General features: G+C 48.7%; 1 protein-coding gene across 9 annotated transcripts in view; it reads right to left on the bottom strand.

The window, feature by feature from the left end:
• The window catches only part of WDFY4 (WDFY family member 4), a 248,168-nt gene that overhangs the window by 162,572 nt on the left and 69,449 nt on the right, over positions 1-16,147 (bottom strand). For 7 of the 9 annotated variants that reach the window (XM_061405647.1, XM_061405640.1, XM_061405641.1 and 4 more), the window contains exons 13-15: positions 14,670-14,763; positions 2,061-2,275; positions 436-530 (exon numbers count right to left, since the gene is read on the bottom strand). In XM_061405647.1, the coding sequence (XP_061261631.1) occupies positions 436-530; positions 2,061-2,275; positions 14,670-14,763 (404 nt within the window). The other 2 variants (XR_009734260.1, XM_061405648.1) reach the window with 2 other exon arrangements.

Below are 16,147 nucleotides of genomic sequence, written 5' to 3'. Positions count from 1 at the left end.
TCTTTTCTCCAAGCTGGTTCCCTGGACCAGCATCTTGCCAAGTACCAGGCCAATGCTTTGTCCTCCAGACCCCCTAACTCCTTGCTGAACTGTGAGCTGTGTGAAGCTGACACTGTTCTTCTGTCCAGGGGCAGTGCTGGGTACCCCTGCGTATGCTGTGACGTGAGGGTTGCTGTGCTCCAGGCATAGAAAGGGGCCAAGTACACGCTCACCATCACCATCTTATAATGGGGTAGGAGTCTTCCTCCTTCCAGATCTGGTCTTTATCTGGGGACCACGGATCTGATCTTTCTGCTCGTCCTCATTTGCTCCATCGAGCAGCAGGCAAAACCATTTTTAAATCTCTCTGCTTCCCATATTCCATAAAGACTTCCTTACAGGAAATGCATGTTCTCTTTTAAATCCCATTATCCAGCCCCTATTCTCTGTCCTCACCTGGGCATCCAGAGTCCCCTCCACACGCATGAGATGAACTGAGTTTTTTCGTTGCAGCCGATGGAGGTGAAGCAATTCCAAGGCCTAGAAATTGTCTGAATATCATAACAAACAAGAGCCAAATGATGACATTTTCAGCCAAAAGCCTCCTCCAGTTCCATCTGAACACTTGCCCTAGATCCCAGAGCATGCTGGTTCCCCCACCATGCCTTCCACTCTCAGTCTGGAATCCTTTTCCTCAGGCCGTACAGAACCAGGGTGTCCCTGACCTGGCATTCGGACCAGAGAGCTGGTGAATTTAGGTGCTTTTGACTTAACCAGTGACCAGCTAGAAGCCCCAAACTGGACCTGGAGAGGAAAAGGATTTTGTTGGGAAATAACTTTGCCATACGTTGTTTCTAAGTTTCTAATGGACTTGACCGATCAGCTGAACTAGGGACAGTGGCCTTGGCTGACAGCCCCACGAACAGGCGGAAGAGACTGGCCTGGCCCCTGGGTCCCCTACCTGCTGGAGGGGCTGCCTTTGACCCCCCTGCACTTGGTCCTATATGCCTCCTGGGGCCCAGCAGCTTGCAGTTCTGAGCACCACCCTCCCTATATCCACACCCTCTAGGGCCACAGGTACGTAGGAGACGCTTGGCTCCCTCCTGCCTTTCTTTCCTCTGCCTTCTTTGTCTTCGGTGTCTGCCCCTCCCTGTGTATCTTCCCTCACTACTGTGACTCTCCGGGAAACACGTGGCTTCGTGGAGGGGCTACCAGTGGGAGGGCCCACAGGACACAGTGGCGCTGCCTCTGTCCCCGTCCTTGTCACGTGTCCCAGTCACTGCCCCTCATGCCAGCCAGGCTCCCTGTGGTCTAGTCTCTCTTTTGGCCGCCAAGCCTTCAGAGCTCCCCCCACCATAGCCCCCCACCACCCCTTTCATCAGGGTGTCTTCACATGCCTGGTTCCCTCCTCTCCTGGTCTGGTGACCATCTGCACAGGTTGTAGACCTCAGCCACCACAGTTCCCTTGAAGCCCCCTCTTTACACCCAATCTCCCAGCTGTGGTCCTCGCAGCTCCACAGAGCTCTCACACTGCACTAGCATCCCCTCCAACACTTTCAATTCTCTGCAGGACCCCTGGCTTACTGCTTCACCCCCCAGACCATCGGTCCTGGCTGTCCATTGGAAGGACTGATGTTGAAGCTGAAACTCCAATACTTCGGCCACCTGATGCGAAGAGCTGACTCATTTGAAAAGACCCTGATGCTGGGAGGGATTGGGGGCAGGAGGAGAAGGGGACGACAGAGGATGAGAGGGTTGGATGGCATCACCGACTCGATGGACATGGGTTTGGGTGGACTCCAGGAGTAGGTGATGGACAGGGAGTCCTGGTATGCTGCAATTCAGGGGGTCGCAAAGAGTCGGACACGACTGAGCGACTGAACTGAACTGAACTGAGCTCCATGAGAGGAACTATGTCCACTCTGTGGGCTGCACATTGCCCGAAGACCCAAGACTTCAACCTGGGCTTGCAGTGGCCAACGCTGGGAAGGCAGGAGGAGCACAGGGATACTCTTACTGTCCACTGTGCACAAGCTCGGCTACCAGGGGCTCAGCAAGATTTAACATGCAGCACACGGTACCTTAACACGTCTGGTTCGATGGCCTGGGAAGCAAGCTTTTCAAAAATCCTGATGAGGCCCGAGTGCAAGGGACTGCTGCTGGTGGTCAGGGCCTTGTGGCAAGAAGTCATGAGGGTCCTGAGCATCCCCGCCTCGCACATGACCTGACGGTTCTTCTCCGACTTCACCATGGACTGGATGTGACTGGCCATGGAGCACTGGATCTCCCTGGAAAGCTTAGAGTAACCAAAGCAAGCAAGTGGTGAGCCCTTGAGGTCGGCATGTTTCGGGGCCACTTTGGTCAGCTCCTGGCTAGGGCTTAAGCTGGTGGTAAGGTGAGGAGACTGAGCAGCCCACAGCCTATTCTCACTGACCGCAGTCTGTCTTGGGCGCTCTCAGAGGTACCCTCCTCACACAAGCTGCCAAATAGGAAGATAGCTTAAAACAGACTGCAAACCAGCAGGCGAGAGCCTGCTTCGGTCTGAGCTATGCGGTGGTTGAGCCATACGACATTTCTGAATTGCTAACATTTAAAATACTGGAGATTCCACACAGAAGCCCAGACATGTGGCCTCTCTTAACAGTGGGAAGACCTGGTCGGGCCACTTTGCCGTTGTGTGTCTGTTGAGACGTAGTTGGAGCTGGACAGCGGCTGTGCCCTCTAGAGGGTCCCACACCTTACCCTCCAACCACCAGCATCTCTCACTGGATAGTCCCGTGTTTCAGTCTGCAGCCTGGCCCAGAAGGTGGAATCCTGTGGCAGCTGCAGACTGATCCATCTTCTCAGGTCAAACCACACCAGCCTACACAAGCTCCTGAAGTCACAGCTTCTGTGGAGAAGCCTCCCCTCCAATGCACTTCCTTTGTCTGTCTTTCTGGGCTAAGTGCATTCGGACACACAGATAGCTGCCCTCTTGTCTTCCCCCTGGCAGATTTCAACTCACTTTACCATCTTTATGCCCTTGAAGCCCACAGGATAGAGGCATAGAGTCAGCCTTATCAGCATTTCCACCAAATACATTACACTATTTTCATAATCTTCCTTTCTTCATAAAAAGATAATCCCTTGGCATTCCCAGCCTCCACTGAAAGGGAATTTCCTTCAGAAAATCTCTGAAGATCGTCCTCCTTTTCTTTTACTTTGTATGAGATTGTCTGAAATCACCAGGATACTGGTTTGATCTTAAAGGCGGTTTCCTGCAGCGGAGGCTATGGGGGCCTCCTTCTGCAGGTGAGGGTACCCGTCACAGCTGCCCCTTCCATGGACATCAGCCCCCCCAGGTTGTAGCTGCCCTGCTATGTAGCCCCACATGTATCTTCGTGTGTGCATACATGTGTATACATGTACATACACATGCACACATGCATAAAAGCCACACACACACACACACACACATGTAAACACCACCCCCAGACAATAGCCACTGGGGCCATGCCCTTCAGCCTCTGTGGTTGAGACCCCTCACACTTGAGACCCCTGCCCTGTGGGCTCATCCTCACTCAGTCCTTCTCCTACATCACCCTGCTTCCCTCACCTCCCTTCTCCTGAGCCCCCCTTCACAAACCTCATACACCAGTACCCTGTCTGGACTCTACTTTGAGGAACACAGCTAAAGGCTGTAGCTTGCTTTGCATACTGCACACCTTTGCCCTAGTCTCTGGTTTCAAGAAAAGGGATCTATGACGAAGTAGGTTATGTCTAGGTTAGTCCATCAATGTAAAGCCAGCAGTCACCACGAGGCACTTACTTTAGGACTCTGAACCCAACATCGAAAATCACCTTACTCTATCATCACCTCCCTGAGCATGTAGTCATTCAAGGTCACCCCACCCAGAGATGGTTCAGAGTATGTCTGTTTCACCAAGGGACAGAATTTAATAAGATGGCATTCTTCCTTAGACTGTGAACACAGTTTTGTAGTATATATGTTTCAAGGATTACAATGTATGGCGAAACATATATACACTGTTAACCATCAGTTTCTAGATTTTTTTTAAATGAAGGGGTCGCACAGCTCACCCTCCCACTGTTCCATGCCTTTCAGAAGCATGACACCTATAGCTTTTTCCTCAAACTGATGGCATCTGGTGAAATTCCCATTGTTAAAAAATCTCCAGTAATATTTTCAACTTAAAATTTTAGACTACTTTTAGTTTAAAACGCAAACGACAGTAGAATGGGTTTTCAAGGGGAGTGCTTCCAGGAAGGATTTCATCACTCCGCCAACATCACTGATATCGAGGAGAGATCCCATTACTCGAAGAAGATGGTTCTTGCAATGAAATCTTTATGCCTCCCCCCATCACCACTCAAATTCAGATGTTGAAACCTAATGCCTGGTGTGACGGCATTTGGAGGAGGGATCTTTGAGAGTATTGCGTATGTGCAATACTCAGTCATGTCCAAGACCCCGTGGACTGTAGCCCACCAGGCTCTTCTGTCCATGGGATATCCCATGCAAGAGTACTGGAGTGGGTTGCCATTTCCTCCTCCGGGAGATCTTCCTGACCCAGGAATCAAACTCACATCTCCTGTGTCCCCTGCATTGGCAGTTGAATTCTTTGCCACTGCGCCACCTAGGAAGACCCTGAGGGTAGAGCCGTCATGAAGGGGATTAGTGGCCTTAGGAAAGAGACCCCAGGAAACACCTTTCTGCCTTGCGCGCAGTGAGGATACAGCGAGAAGAGCATCGTGAGTGAGGGAACGGGTCCTCAGCAAGCACCGACTCTGCCAGCGCCATGATCCTGGACTTGCCACCCTCCAGAACTGTGAGGAATGAGTTCTGCTGTCTGTAAGCCCCTGGTCTACAGCATTTTGTTAAAGCAGCCTGGATGGACGAAGACAATCCCCTTCTCTGTCACTGTGGTATCTGCACAGCCAGTGTGAACTGCTAGAGGCACACGCAAGCCAACAGAGGCCAGAAACGGAAGGAGGAAATGCCGGATCTGAGTTACACTGAATGATTCCACGACTTTTCCTTTAAGACACGCTTCCATGTGGAAATCGACCCAACTTCCTCGACTCCCTTCCCCAGATCTTCCTTCTGATGCTCTGAACATCCCTTCCTGCATCCATGGAGCCTGAACCTCTGCTTTCCTTCTCCTCTGCTCAAAATAGAAGAGCTGCTTCCATCCTCTTGCCTAGAACTCTCCCTCTCCTCTCCAAGAACTTGATTATTTGGTAACTGCAGTCTTTTAATTTGGGGTGAGAGTTGGGGAGACAGTCTGCATGAAGCAAGATGCAAAAATAACACAATGTATTATTAATAAGAATTAAAAACAAATGTCTACAATCTCCAATTTTTATTACCAGCACTTCACTTATTGCTTTGGGGACTTTTGGCTTTTTTGTTGTTGTTTTTGCTTTTTTTTTTCCCCCACCAGAGCAGGAATACTGAAAATCTAAATATGCAAGAAATAAAAAGTTTTCAAAAGGGAAAAACAGAAATGCTGATGTTGTCTAATGATGCCACAAGTTTACTCCAAAATTGCTCAATACCCCGTAATGGAGGAGGGAAAATTGATCGTCCTCATTATCGCTGCAGCTCTGTCAATACCAATATTGCCTTGTTTTGAATAAAATGTGCTGTTTTTTTTCAATGTTGGTTCCAGTAAAATGGGGTTTTAGTGAAAATATGAGCAGTAGCAGGAAACCAGTCTGGTTTCTCCCCCTACAAATGGATTGATTTTCCTAACACACATTACTTCCAATGCAGGAAGGGGATGGTGGTTCAATTAGGACTCGGTGGTGAGCGTTAGGGTCACCAGCAGACTGGACCCGCAAGCAGATTATCACAGAGAGACGTGCGGGCTGCCTGTAGGAGTTTGCTGCTTTCTCCACTGAGCAGCTGAGCCTTCAGGGCTGTCCTTGTCCAGGTGTGGGTGTTCAGCTTTATCTTTCTCCCACCGCCTCTTTCCTGGTCTAGATTGATACAGCAGTTCCAGAGCCCAGTGAGGGCTGGGTCTTGATGGAGTCGGTCCCTCCAAGGAGGTGTGGGCTTTGAGTACCTTAGTCCAGAGTGTGTCTTCTGGACATTAATCCACAGTCCTGACTCAGACTAAAAACCATCAGATGACCAGCGTCTCCTCCCCAGACACTTAGAACTGGGGACTTCTACTGAGTTACTTAAACTTGGGTTCGTCGCTTACTCCGGTTTGGCTGCAGTGCTCTTTATTTGATAGTTTTGGAAGAGAGGCGAGACACTCTAAGTGGCCTCAGCTCTTCAGGGACATCACAGGTAAATGGGGCCCGCAGATGTGTTTCATTTGACAAGTTGTTGTGCTTTTTGTCTTTGTTTGCTTAGAATTAACTTTCTTTTACAAGGGCGTAAACTTTCCCTTTTGCACAGTCTCCACCAGCCTGATACACTCATCTGTGGTGTCCACAAAGCCTTGTAGGTATGGGAGGCTGTGATCTTGGTTTAGGTGTAACAGGGTCCATATTCCAATGAATCCATAGAATCCATGTCTAAAGGCGTGGCTTCCGGGATGCACTTGCATAAATTTGCAACAAAGACCAAGATGAATGTGGGCACCTGCTCTAAATCTTCTGTTTCTTTTATGAATTACATCCATATGATGGCCAATATTTCCTGATAACAGGAGCCTGGGATCTTATATTTATAAAATATTAGTTTCTTTCCAACTTTACTTCCCAACATCCCCTTTGGTCTACCCTGTACTCTATGCCAGTAACATCTTCACTTTGAAAACTTTTTTGACTAATGCCCAAAGTTGAGACTATCCTTTCTAATCCCATCCCTTTGATGAGGTCCAATTATTTTTCAAGAGACAATTCACATGTTCTTTCACTTAGTAAAACTTTTCTGACTATCCAAACCAGCACTGTGTCCACACTTGAGTCATTATAAACATCACACTTTGACAGGCCACCTTCGTATCTATCTTCTATTTATCGAGAACTGTGAACCAATGCCTGAGACAATGGCTTTTCATCTTTGTTCCCTAGCACATCTCTCTGTGTCTCAGTAGCCACCGAGTAAGCGCAAGCACAGGGCACAAGGTTTACTAGAACTCAGCGGGTGCACAGGGCCCAGGGCGCTGAGAAGGTGGTCAGAAAGGCGATGAGCCAACTGAGTGTTGAAGGACAACGAGGACAGAGCCAGGTCAACAAGGGAATGACCTCCCAGGAGAGGAAACAGTGGCACAAAGGCCAAGGGTGAGAGTGAGTCTGGCCTTTCGAGGAAAACCTGGGGATCACAGACAGTTGCCAGCCAGGCTTGATCACCCTCTGCCCCCAAATCCCTCCCCAACAGTGAGCCTGTGGTCAGCCCTGAGATGGGGCATGAGACCATTACCAGGGGAACCAGGTGAAAAACATCCATCTGGGAAGATGCCTGCAGAGTCTGAAACCTGAAACATTTGTGAAGAGTTTCCACCACCTTGGACACACACACCCTCGCCCCACAATAGCTGGGTCAGGCAGGCAGAGGAGCCCAACAGGGCTCCATGAGACCCAACATCAGCTCTGTGCCAGAACCCTTCCCCTATGGCTGCTACATCCTCAAGGAGCTCAGGAAAGGAGTAATTAACTTACCCTGAAGATCTCTATAGCTGTGGCCAAAGTAATTACTAACACGACTCTTTCAAGATATACTTTTGAACAGATTTTTGTTGTTGCTGTTGTTAATAGATTTGCATACATGATTGCCTGGAGAAGATTCCTCGAACAAGACTGCAGAGCGCACAGTCTTTTGTAAAGATGAGGGATCCATTTCCAAGCAACCTGGGGCTCCGGCCCTGGTATGTTGCTTTTGAGCTTCCAAACATTCACCCTTGCTACATCGTCTTGGCATAGGGCACTCAAATACCTACCAATCCATGTTGATTTGATATTAACTAATGGGAAACTTGGGCTAGTTACTTACTTCCCTTAAGCCTCAGTTTCCTTAGCTTTAAAATGAGAATATTGAGAATACCTCCCTCACTGTCTGTTGTGGTTTTGGTGAGAGTCAACAAGAACTGCATCTGTGAAAGTACTTTTTCTTGTAGGATGCAAGTGTTTTCAGAATATTGACCCCTTTTACTTGCAGTCTATCAGTAAAAGCCCTGATTAGTTATCAATTGTACTCATCAATTATCAATTGTGTAGTGGAAGCTGGAAATACACCTAAAATATATGTAAAATATATTATCTTTCATTTAACATTTCCAAAATGTTATACTGTGACTTAGAGTCCTAGAAGCACAGAGTCACAAAAACCAGAAGAGAAAGAGAGAAGGGATGATAGCACATATTGTGTTCCAGGTAAGGTTCTAAAAACTCTCCAACTATACCCCCCACTGAAAAGGTTACATCAGTCTCCTTAAGTGACGTAATGAGTGGCAGAACTGGCACCGCAACCCTGGTCTTATTTCAAAGCCCATGGTTTTAACACTGTGTAATGCACTTTGGCCACCTCATGCGAAGAGTTGACTCATTGGAAAAGACTCTGATGCTGGGAGGGGTTGGGGGCAGGAGGAGAAGGGGACGACAGAGGATGAGATGGCTGGATGGTATCACTGACTCTATGGACGTGAGTCTGAGTGAACTCCAGGAGTTGGCGATGGACAGGGAGGCCTGGCGTGCTGCGATTCATGGGGTCGCAAAGAGTCGGACATGACTGAGCGACGGAACTGAACTGAACTGCACTGAATGCACTCATTATGAGGAAGGGAACCCAATACCTCATAAGAGGCATACACTGAGGGTCTGTATAAGCGTTTTATTGGTGGGGCCGTTTGGCCTGGCTTCGGTTTGATTTCCCCCTAGCTAGGTGTGAGTGCCTTTAGGCTGGGCAAGTGCCCTTCCCGATGGCCACAGGCCTCACCACTCCCTATTGTTTACACCACACATTCACTTTACACTTCTGGCCCCAGGACATTGTGTCTGCAACCCTTATGATCTAGGCCATATCTGAGTAGCTGAAATTGATGTGCAGAGAAGGGGGGTGGCCCATATAAGTCATAAATAATGATGGCAAAGGACTAGAAGCAAAGTCACCGGATAACTGGACCAGAGCTCAGCCCATCAACCTCACTCGCACTCCATCATTCTATGTCCGCTGTAGCTTGCTTTTGAAGCTTTTCATCTCCATGCAAGATTATGTCTGTTTGCTCTATTTAAGAGATAACCCTAAGAAGTATCCTGGATTTTGACTAGAATATGACATTTTTCCACTTAGGAACAATTGAAATACTTGAGGGTGGGGTTCAGAATGAAAAAGCATAAGAAATATAGAAATTCAAAATAGTTGAAATTTCTAATGTGCTGTAATTTGACAAAACAAGACTCCTACTTTGCCAATTTCCTTGTTGAAGGAAATGACTCTTTTCAAATAGCTTGCCCTTACACAATCCTACCCAGGGCTATTAATGCTGTCGATACTTTAGTTATTTGAAACCTGTATGATTAGTTCAAAGTGTCTGAAATACAGGCTAATTCCAGAAAATGGTGCCCTTTCCAAACTGAGGCACAAATCAGTTGACGGACGAGTGCAGCCCAAGCCTGATCTTCTTCCTGTCCTGTCACGCTGTGCAGGAGGCTTCCGTCACAGTAGAAGCTGGAACACACCCAGCAGCGAGGGGAGGTGCAGACTGGTGACAGACAAGAGTCTCTCTAACGTCTGATCGTGTCCTTGCTTTCCCATTGCCTCCCACCCATGGCTACCGCTCATCTACAGGGAAGGCAACGTGGTACAATGGCAGGAGGTCCCAGGGCCTTCCATCGGGCACATCCACCACCTACCTAGGATGTCAGTTCACTGCTACAAGCTTCCAGTCCTCATCTGCAAAATGGGACTATTGATATCTACCTTGCTGGGTTGTTATGAAGAGCAAATGATAAAACGCCAGTAACTGCACCAGTCAGCAAGTGCTCCCCACGGTGCCATGGGTGCTCTGCTCACCACGCTAAGTGCTCCTGCATTGCTTCAGCTGGTCCTCACAGTCACGCCATGAGGAAGACGACATTATTCTCTCCATACCACAGCAAAGGAAGCTAAGGATCCCAGAGATTGGATAATTCCCCATGGTTCTGTGACTGTTAAGTGGTAGAGCTGAGATCTGACCCAAATCTGTCATCCTCAGAGCCTCATAGAGGGGCTTAGGGAAACGCAGTGGAGATGATGATAACAGCGATAATAAAGGGCGGTGATCCAACAAAATCCATGTCTTAGCGTGGTGCTCAGGGTCCCTCGCGATGTGGCTGCAACCTCCCTCTCCTGCCCCACTCACAGCCTGTCTAGCCACATGGTTTGTCCTAGTCCAGCTGAACTATTAGCAGTCCCCAGATGGGCTTCTTTACGTGTGCCTCTGTGTCTGAGTGTCCTCTCTGTCCCTCCTCTGTCTGATCTGACATGGACAGGTCTTTTCTTTAAAGCCTGGCTGCAGTGTTGCCGTCTCTGTGTGGCTTTCCCTTCCCTCTCTCCCAAAACCCTGTGGGCAAACTTTTAGTGCAGTTAGAGTGTTGTCTATCTTCCCTAATCCTCTGAGTACTCACCACCAAATTCAGACTATGCATTCCAGTGACATTTGTCTCTGAATCCCTAGTGGAACCTAACAGGTGTTGAGTAATTATTCACAGACATTGACGCACAGCATTGGCTGCCCCAACACAGGCTGAGCTCCACCTCTGGAAAACTGGATCTGGCTACGCAGCCTCTGAGTTCCTGTTGTCATGTACACAGCAAACAACCCTCTGCTAAGACCCGAATGAAAGTGCAGTGATTGCTGGGGAGTAAAGAGGCCTCCTATATTAGTCAGAGTTCTAGTCCAGAGCTACATCCCTATGGCAAGTCCCACGTAGCTGTTGAGCATCATGAAAGAGTAAAGGCTTTTCTTCTCAATGAGTTGTTTCTGCCCGGGGCCAACTCAGCTCCAAGAGAACTGAGCTGGACTCCATTTCTGCCTTATGCTTAGGACAGCAACAGTCACAATAAAATTCCTACAGTCTCATTTTAATGCTGGTGATGCTACAAGAGGCAAGAAAAAAAATTAGCTGGATTATCTGTTTCCAAGAGCAACTCGCGGAGCTAGCATTTTGGAGATGGGGGGAAAAAACCCTTTTGGTCTTGATCAGAACACATGCAATGTGGCTACAATTAGAAATAAACCAGACAACCCATATAGGTAGTTAAGCAATTGCTTCCTAAAACGATGCCTGTACCCTGGAAAGCTATCAGTTTCTCCCCCATAAGGTAGGAAGAGCCTCTGAGGAACACACAGTGGGTAAAACTGTAGGGACCCACCAGGCCCATCTAAAGAGAGACGAGTGGGAACTCACAGTCCGTCTTCCTCGTAACACTGCCATCTGCTGAAACCCCCAGCTCCTTTCTCCGTCTCCCACATCTGCAATCCTGCAGTCAGTTTCATCTCAGCCTTTTCTTGCCTGGCTCTCATTTCACATCTGATTTACTATTCCATTTGTCGCCGTGAGGTTTCCCACCCTCCCTTCTGGAAATTAATTACTGCAATTATCCAACTTTTAATAGCTGCTGATTTGGCATCTGCAGGACATGTTTGAGAAAATGCACCACTACATTTCATTTGCATATGTGAGAGACAGTGCGTGAGAATTAGAATTTTCCTAAATTACTTACTGTGACCTGAATAGAGAAAAAGTATCCTACCAAGTGGAAGTCTCATTTGCATACTTAATTTGGCCAATTACCATCGCAGGGTGAGAGAAAGTTCTTCCCCACACACTGACATGACAACTCAGGGTGTTTATTGGGAACCCGGGCTCATCCACAGAGTCTTCATACACTGGGAGAGAGAAGGACAGGCCACTGTCTACTCTGCATCACTTCATCAGTCATCCTCACGGTGGAGACTTGCAATAACACGCTCATCAGCAATCAGTTTGATTGCTAACCGCCCAAACCACAGGCTTGGTTGCTCCCTTTGCAAGTGCACTGCATGGTATAAATACAGCTAAGGGAGCCAGACATCCTCACAGTAAGGCAGTTGCCACTGGGAAAGTGTACAGTGCCAAGGTGCATCACCTCACATCAAGAGCTGCAGAGAGGAGAGTTTATTCATCAGACACAACTTGACTTTGGGCCTGAAGTGAGTTTTAGATCTCCTCTCACCACCCCCATGATTTTAGGAAGCTGCACAACTTTCTTGAGCTTCAAGCACCTACAAACTGGGGAGAATTTCATGTACTTTAATGACTTGTTATGAATATTGATTAAATAATGTTCCTGGAACAGAGGTAACCCTCCCTGTGTGTTAGTTTCCAACATGCTCCAGGCAGACTCTGTGTGTCCTGAACACTAACATAAAGAAAGTGAGGTCCTGGGCTTTAGATAACTAAATGACTCCAAGACATTTGATTTAGGGCTCAAATAATTGTATCCATCAGTTAGATGTCTGAGGCAAGCATGGTGGCTGGTCTTTAAAGATGCTCCCCAATAATTCCTCCTTTAGGACACACAAGCCACCCCTCACATCAGTAGAAGAGACGTATGTCCCTTCCTGCTGAGTCCAAGCTGAACCTCTGATTCACTTTGACCAATAGAATGCCATGGAAGCAATGCTGGCCTGTTCCAGGCAGGGGTCTCTGGAAGGCCTGGCAGCTTGTGTGTTTGTGCCTTGGGAACCCTGAGCTGCTGCTGTGTGACCTGCTAGGAAATCAGGTGTAGGGATACAGGTAGAGGCCAGATGGAGAGGGCTACATGGAGGAGATGTCAGGATCCTCCCAACGGCTTAAACGAAGGGCAAGGCAGAGCTGGACTGCATCCCTGTGAACTCCCATTCTCCCACAGAACCCGCAGCTGTGCAGGGGAAGACCAGGGGCCCTGGCAGCAGGGAGGACCGCATTGAACACCACGTCCACAAACTCAGAATCGTTAAACGGAATGTATGTTGTCTGAGACTCAGTTTGCCACTGGATGAAGTTGGAACAACGATACTCCCCACTGTGGCGCTAGGGGTAAAGAACCCGCCTGCCAGTGCAGGAGAGATGCAGGATCGATCCCTGGGTCGGGAAGATCCCCTGGAGGAGGGCATGGCAACCCGCTCCAGTATTCTTGCTTGGAGAATCCTATGGACGGAGGAGCCTGGGGGGTTACAGTCCATGGGGTCGCAGAGTCGGACACGACTGAAGCGACTTAGCAGCAGCAGTCAGGGAAAGGGGTAACACTGGGCCTGCTACATGGTAGCTGCTCAAGTCAAGTCATTTCCTCTCACCTGCTGCGAATTCAACTGTACATTTTCCAGGGTTTCCTCAGCTTCCAGTGTCTTTCTTAGAACCTCTAGAGAACGTGTTTTAAAAATTGCGAGCATTTCCTGAGAATCTGTCTTGTTCTGAGGCTCGACGCTCTCGCTCATACAATCTCGGGCCATCAGTGCTGCTGGGTCAGGAGCTGAGAGATGCCTTGCCTTCCCCGTCTTCCCACTCCCTGAATCCCGCTCATCTCAGGGCCTTGAGTCTATCTCACAGTAGGTCTCCTGACTCCTTGCTCTGCACACTTTCCCACAGACGCCACCTTAATTGGGCTACCATCATGCGTCACCAGACTGTGGACAAGGCTGTCTAACTCCCCAGGCCACCTTCTTGCAACAAGAGAGATTATAATACAAAAACCAGATGGCATACCCCTCCACTCGAGAGAGATTTCGTGTTGCCCGTGGGATGAAACCCATCCCTTGGCAGGGCTGCGCCTTCCTCTGCCCACCCCATCCGGCCCATTTTCAGTGCTCCTGCTCTGCTCTCACCCCAGCTGCCTTCAGCAGGCTCATCCCCACCTGCTTCATTGCTACTCATTTTTCAGGGCTCTGCTGATATGTCACTGTCTGAGAGATGGCTTCCCTGACTTCCACCCCTTCATCTAGTTCAGTTGTTCAGTCGTGTCCGACTCTGTGATCCCATGGGCTGCAGCACACCAGGCTTCCCTGTCCATCACCAACTCCCGGAGCTTGCTCAAATGCCTGTCCATCGAGTCGGTGATGCCATCCAGCCAACTCATCCTCTGTCATCCCCTTCTCCCACCTTCACTCTTTCCCAGCATCAGGATCTTTTCAAATGAGTCAGTTCTTTGTATCTTTAATTAGGTCCTCCCCCCACTTCCATTCCCATTATTCACTCTCAGCAGCCCATTTCCCCCCTTAATTTCACCTGTGGCAAATTTTAATTGTATATTCATTTGTGAGCCTAGTTACTTTGTCTGCCTCACCACCACCTTCCAGTCCCCAGCACAGATGCAGGCTCCTTGGACAGGGCTCGGTGCTCATCCCATTAGCTCTGCACATCCTGTACAGCACTGAGCCAGGGCAATAGCCAGTATCCCAGTGACGAATCAATGGATGGGACTGAAGGACTCCTGGTCCCACCCATGTCCAGCGCTATGAGCATCACTTACACCGGACTTGCCTCATGAAGGTAAATAATTTCATTCAGGTTTTGCTTGGTTGTTGTTTTTATATGGTCACTTCATCAACAGAACAATCTGTTTTGAGGGGCCATGTAAGGGTGGGTAGCACTCAATCAAAGGTCTCAGAACCACTGATACTCCCCTGCAGGGACTGGGGGCAAAGGTAAAAAAAGGGAAAGGGAGCCTCTGGCCAGAGGAGCCTAAAAGATCAGTCATGTGAAAAAGACAAACCTGTGTGTTCATCAACAAGTACCTGAGGGTGGTCTTCATGGTACAAGCGAGGCAGCAGCCTCACCATGATGCACAGGACCCCGGGGTGCATGATCACAGCATCACTGTCATCTGTCCTGCAGAGAGAGGGAAGCAGGACGTCAGGCTTGAGCTTTATAGTCTCTTTTGCTTCCCACACAACTTTCTGGATCTCTCTAAGACAGGCCATTTGCAGCCTCCCACTTATTATCTGTATGCTATGCTGTGCTGTGCTTAGCTGCTCAGTCGTGTCCAACTCTTTGCGACCCCATGGACTTTAACCCACCAGGCTCCTCTGTTCTTGGGGATTCTCCAGGCAAGAATACTGGAGTGGGTTTCCATGCCCTTCTCCAGGGGATCTTTGCAACCCAGGGATTGAACCCAGGTCTCCTGCATTGCAGGCTGATTCTTTATCATCTGAGCCACCAGGGAAGCCCAAGAATACTGGAGTGGGTAGCCTATACCTTCTCCAGGGGATCTTCCTGACCCAGGAATCAAACCAAGGTCTTCTGCATTGTAGATGGATTCTTTACCAGCTGAGCCTATCTAAATGATCTTGAACTAATTAATCTGAGCCTAACTCCCTCTAACCGTACAAGAGCCATGCAACACCATACTTTCTGCACAGAGTCACAGAACAATGCCATTGTGCGCTAAGACACAGAGCCCGGCACAGAGCTGATGTTCAGTGGAAGTTAGTTTCCTGGACCCCTATCCTCTCTCCACACAGGCGGGAAATGGAGAAGCTCTCGTTCTTTATTAAAAACACACACAGGACACTTCTAGCTTTCTTCAAGATGGTGTAAGCACTGTCCCACCCACTGAAAGCAACTTAAAACCCACACAGAAAGCATGAGCAGCTCTCCAAGTACTCTGAAAAGTGAACCACAGCAGAGAAGGAAACCAAACCAAAAGCATCCCGGGGCTTCCCCATCCAGCATCCTCTGGAATGGGCTTATAGGGAGTAAGAACTGTGTAGTGAGTGTGGACAGGACAGACTGAGCTCTAAGAGAAGGCTCTATTTCAGGTCTAAGGAGTGGGAAAGAAGAGTCCAACAGGTCACAGACCATGGAGGGGAATCCCTGGAGTTTTCTTTGTTGGACTTCTCCATCCATTCTTTCTCACTCATCCCTCAAGAAATCTCACAGCAGCAGCAGCAGTCAGACTGGTATCTGAAATTCTTGAGGGGGCGGAAACCTTCTCTCTGACCAGAGGAGTTCTGGTCCCAAGAGTCAGGCCAAAATCTCCATTGCTTTTGTCTCTCTATTTCCTCTCCCTGCTTGGCCCCAGAGACAGATGCAGTGGTGGGAAGTGTATGGCAGAGCAGATAAACTAAAGCTCTAGCTTTCTAGACAGAGGAGGAAGGAAGGGACCCCGAGGAGCCAGAAAGTGTTGGGAAAATGATGAAGAAGAGATTTAAGACAGTGAAGTCATTAAGTTGTATATCAACCTCTGGGCTCAATTCTGAGCTGCACATGAGTG

This window comes from Bos javanicus, chromosome 28 (assembly GCF_032452875.1).
Source record: "Bos javanicus breed banteng chromosome 28, ARS-OSU_banteng_1.0, whole genome shotgun sequence".
NCBI lineage: Eukaryota > Metazoa > Chordata > Mammalia > Artiodactyla > Bovidae > Bos > Bos javanicus.
This window is presented reverse-complemented; position numbering and strand designations above follow the sequence as displayed.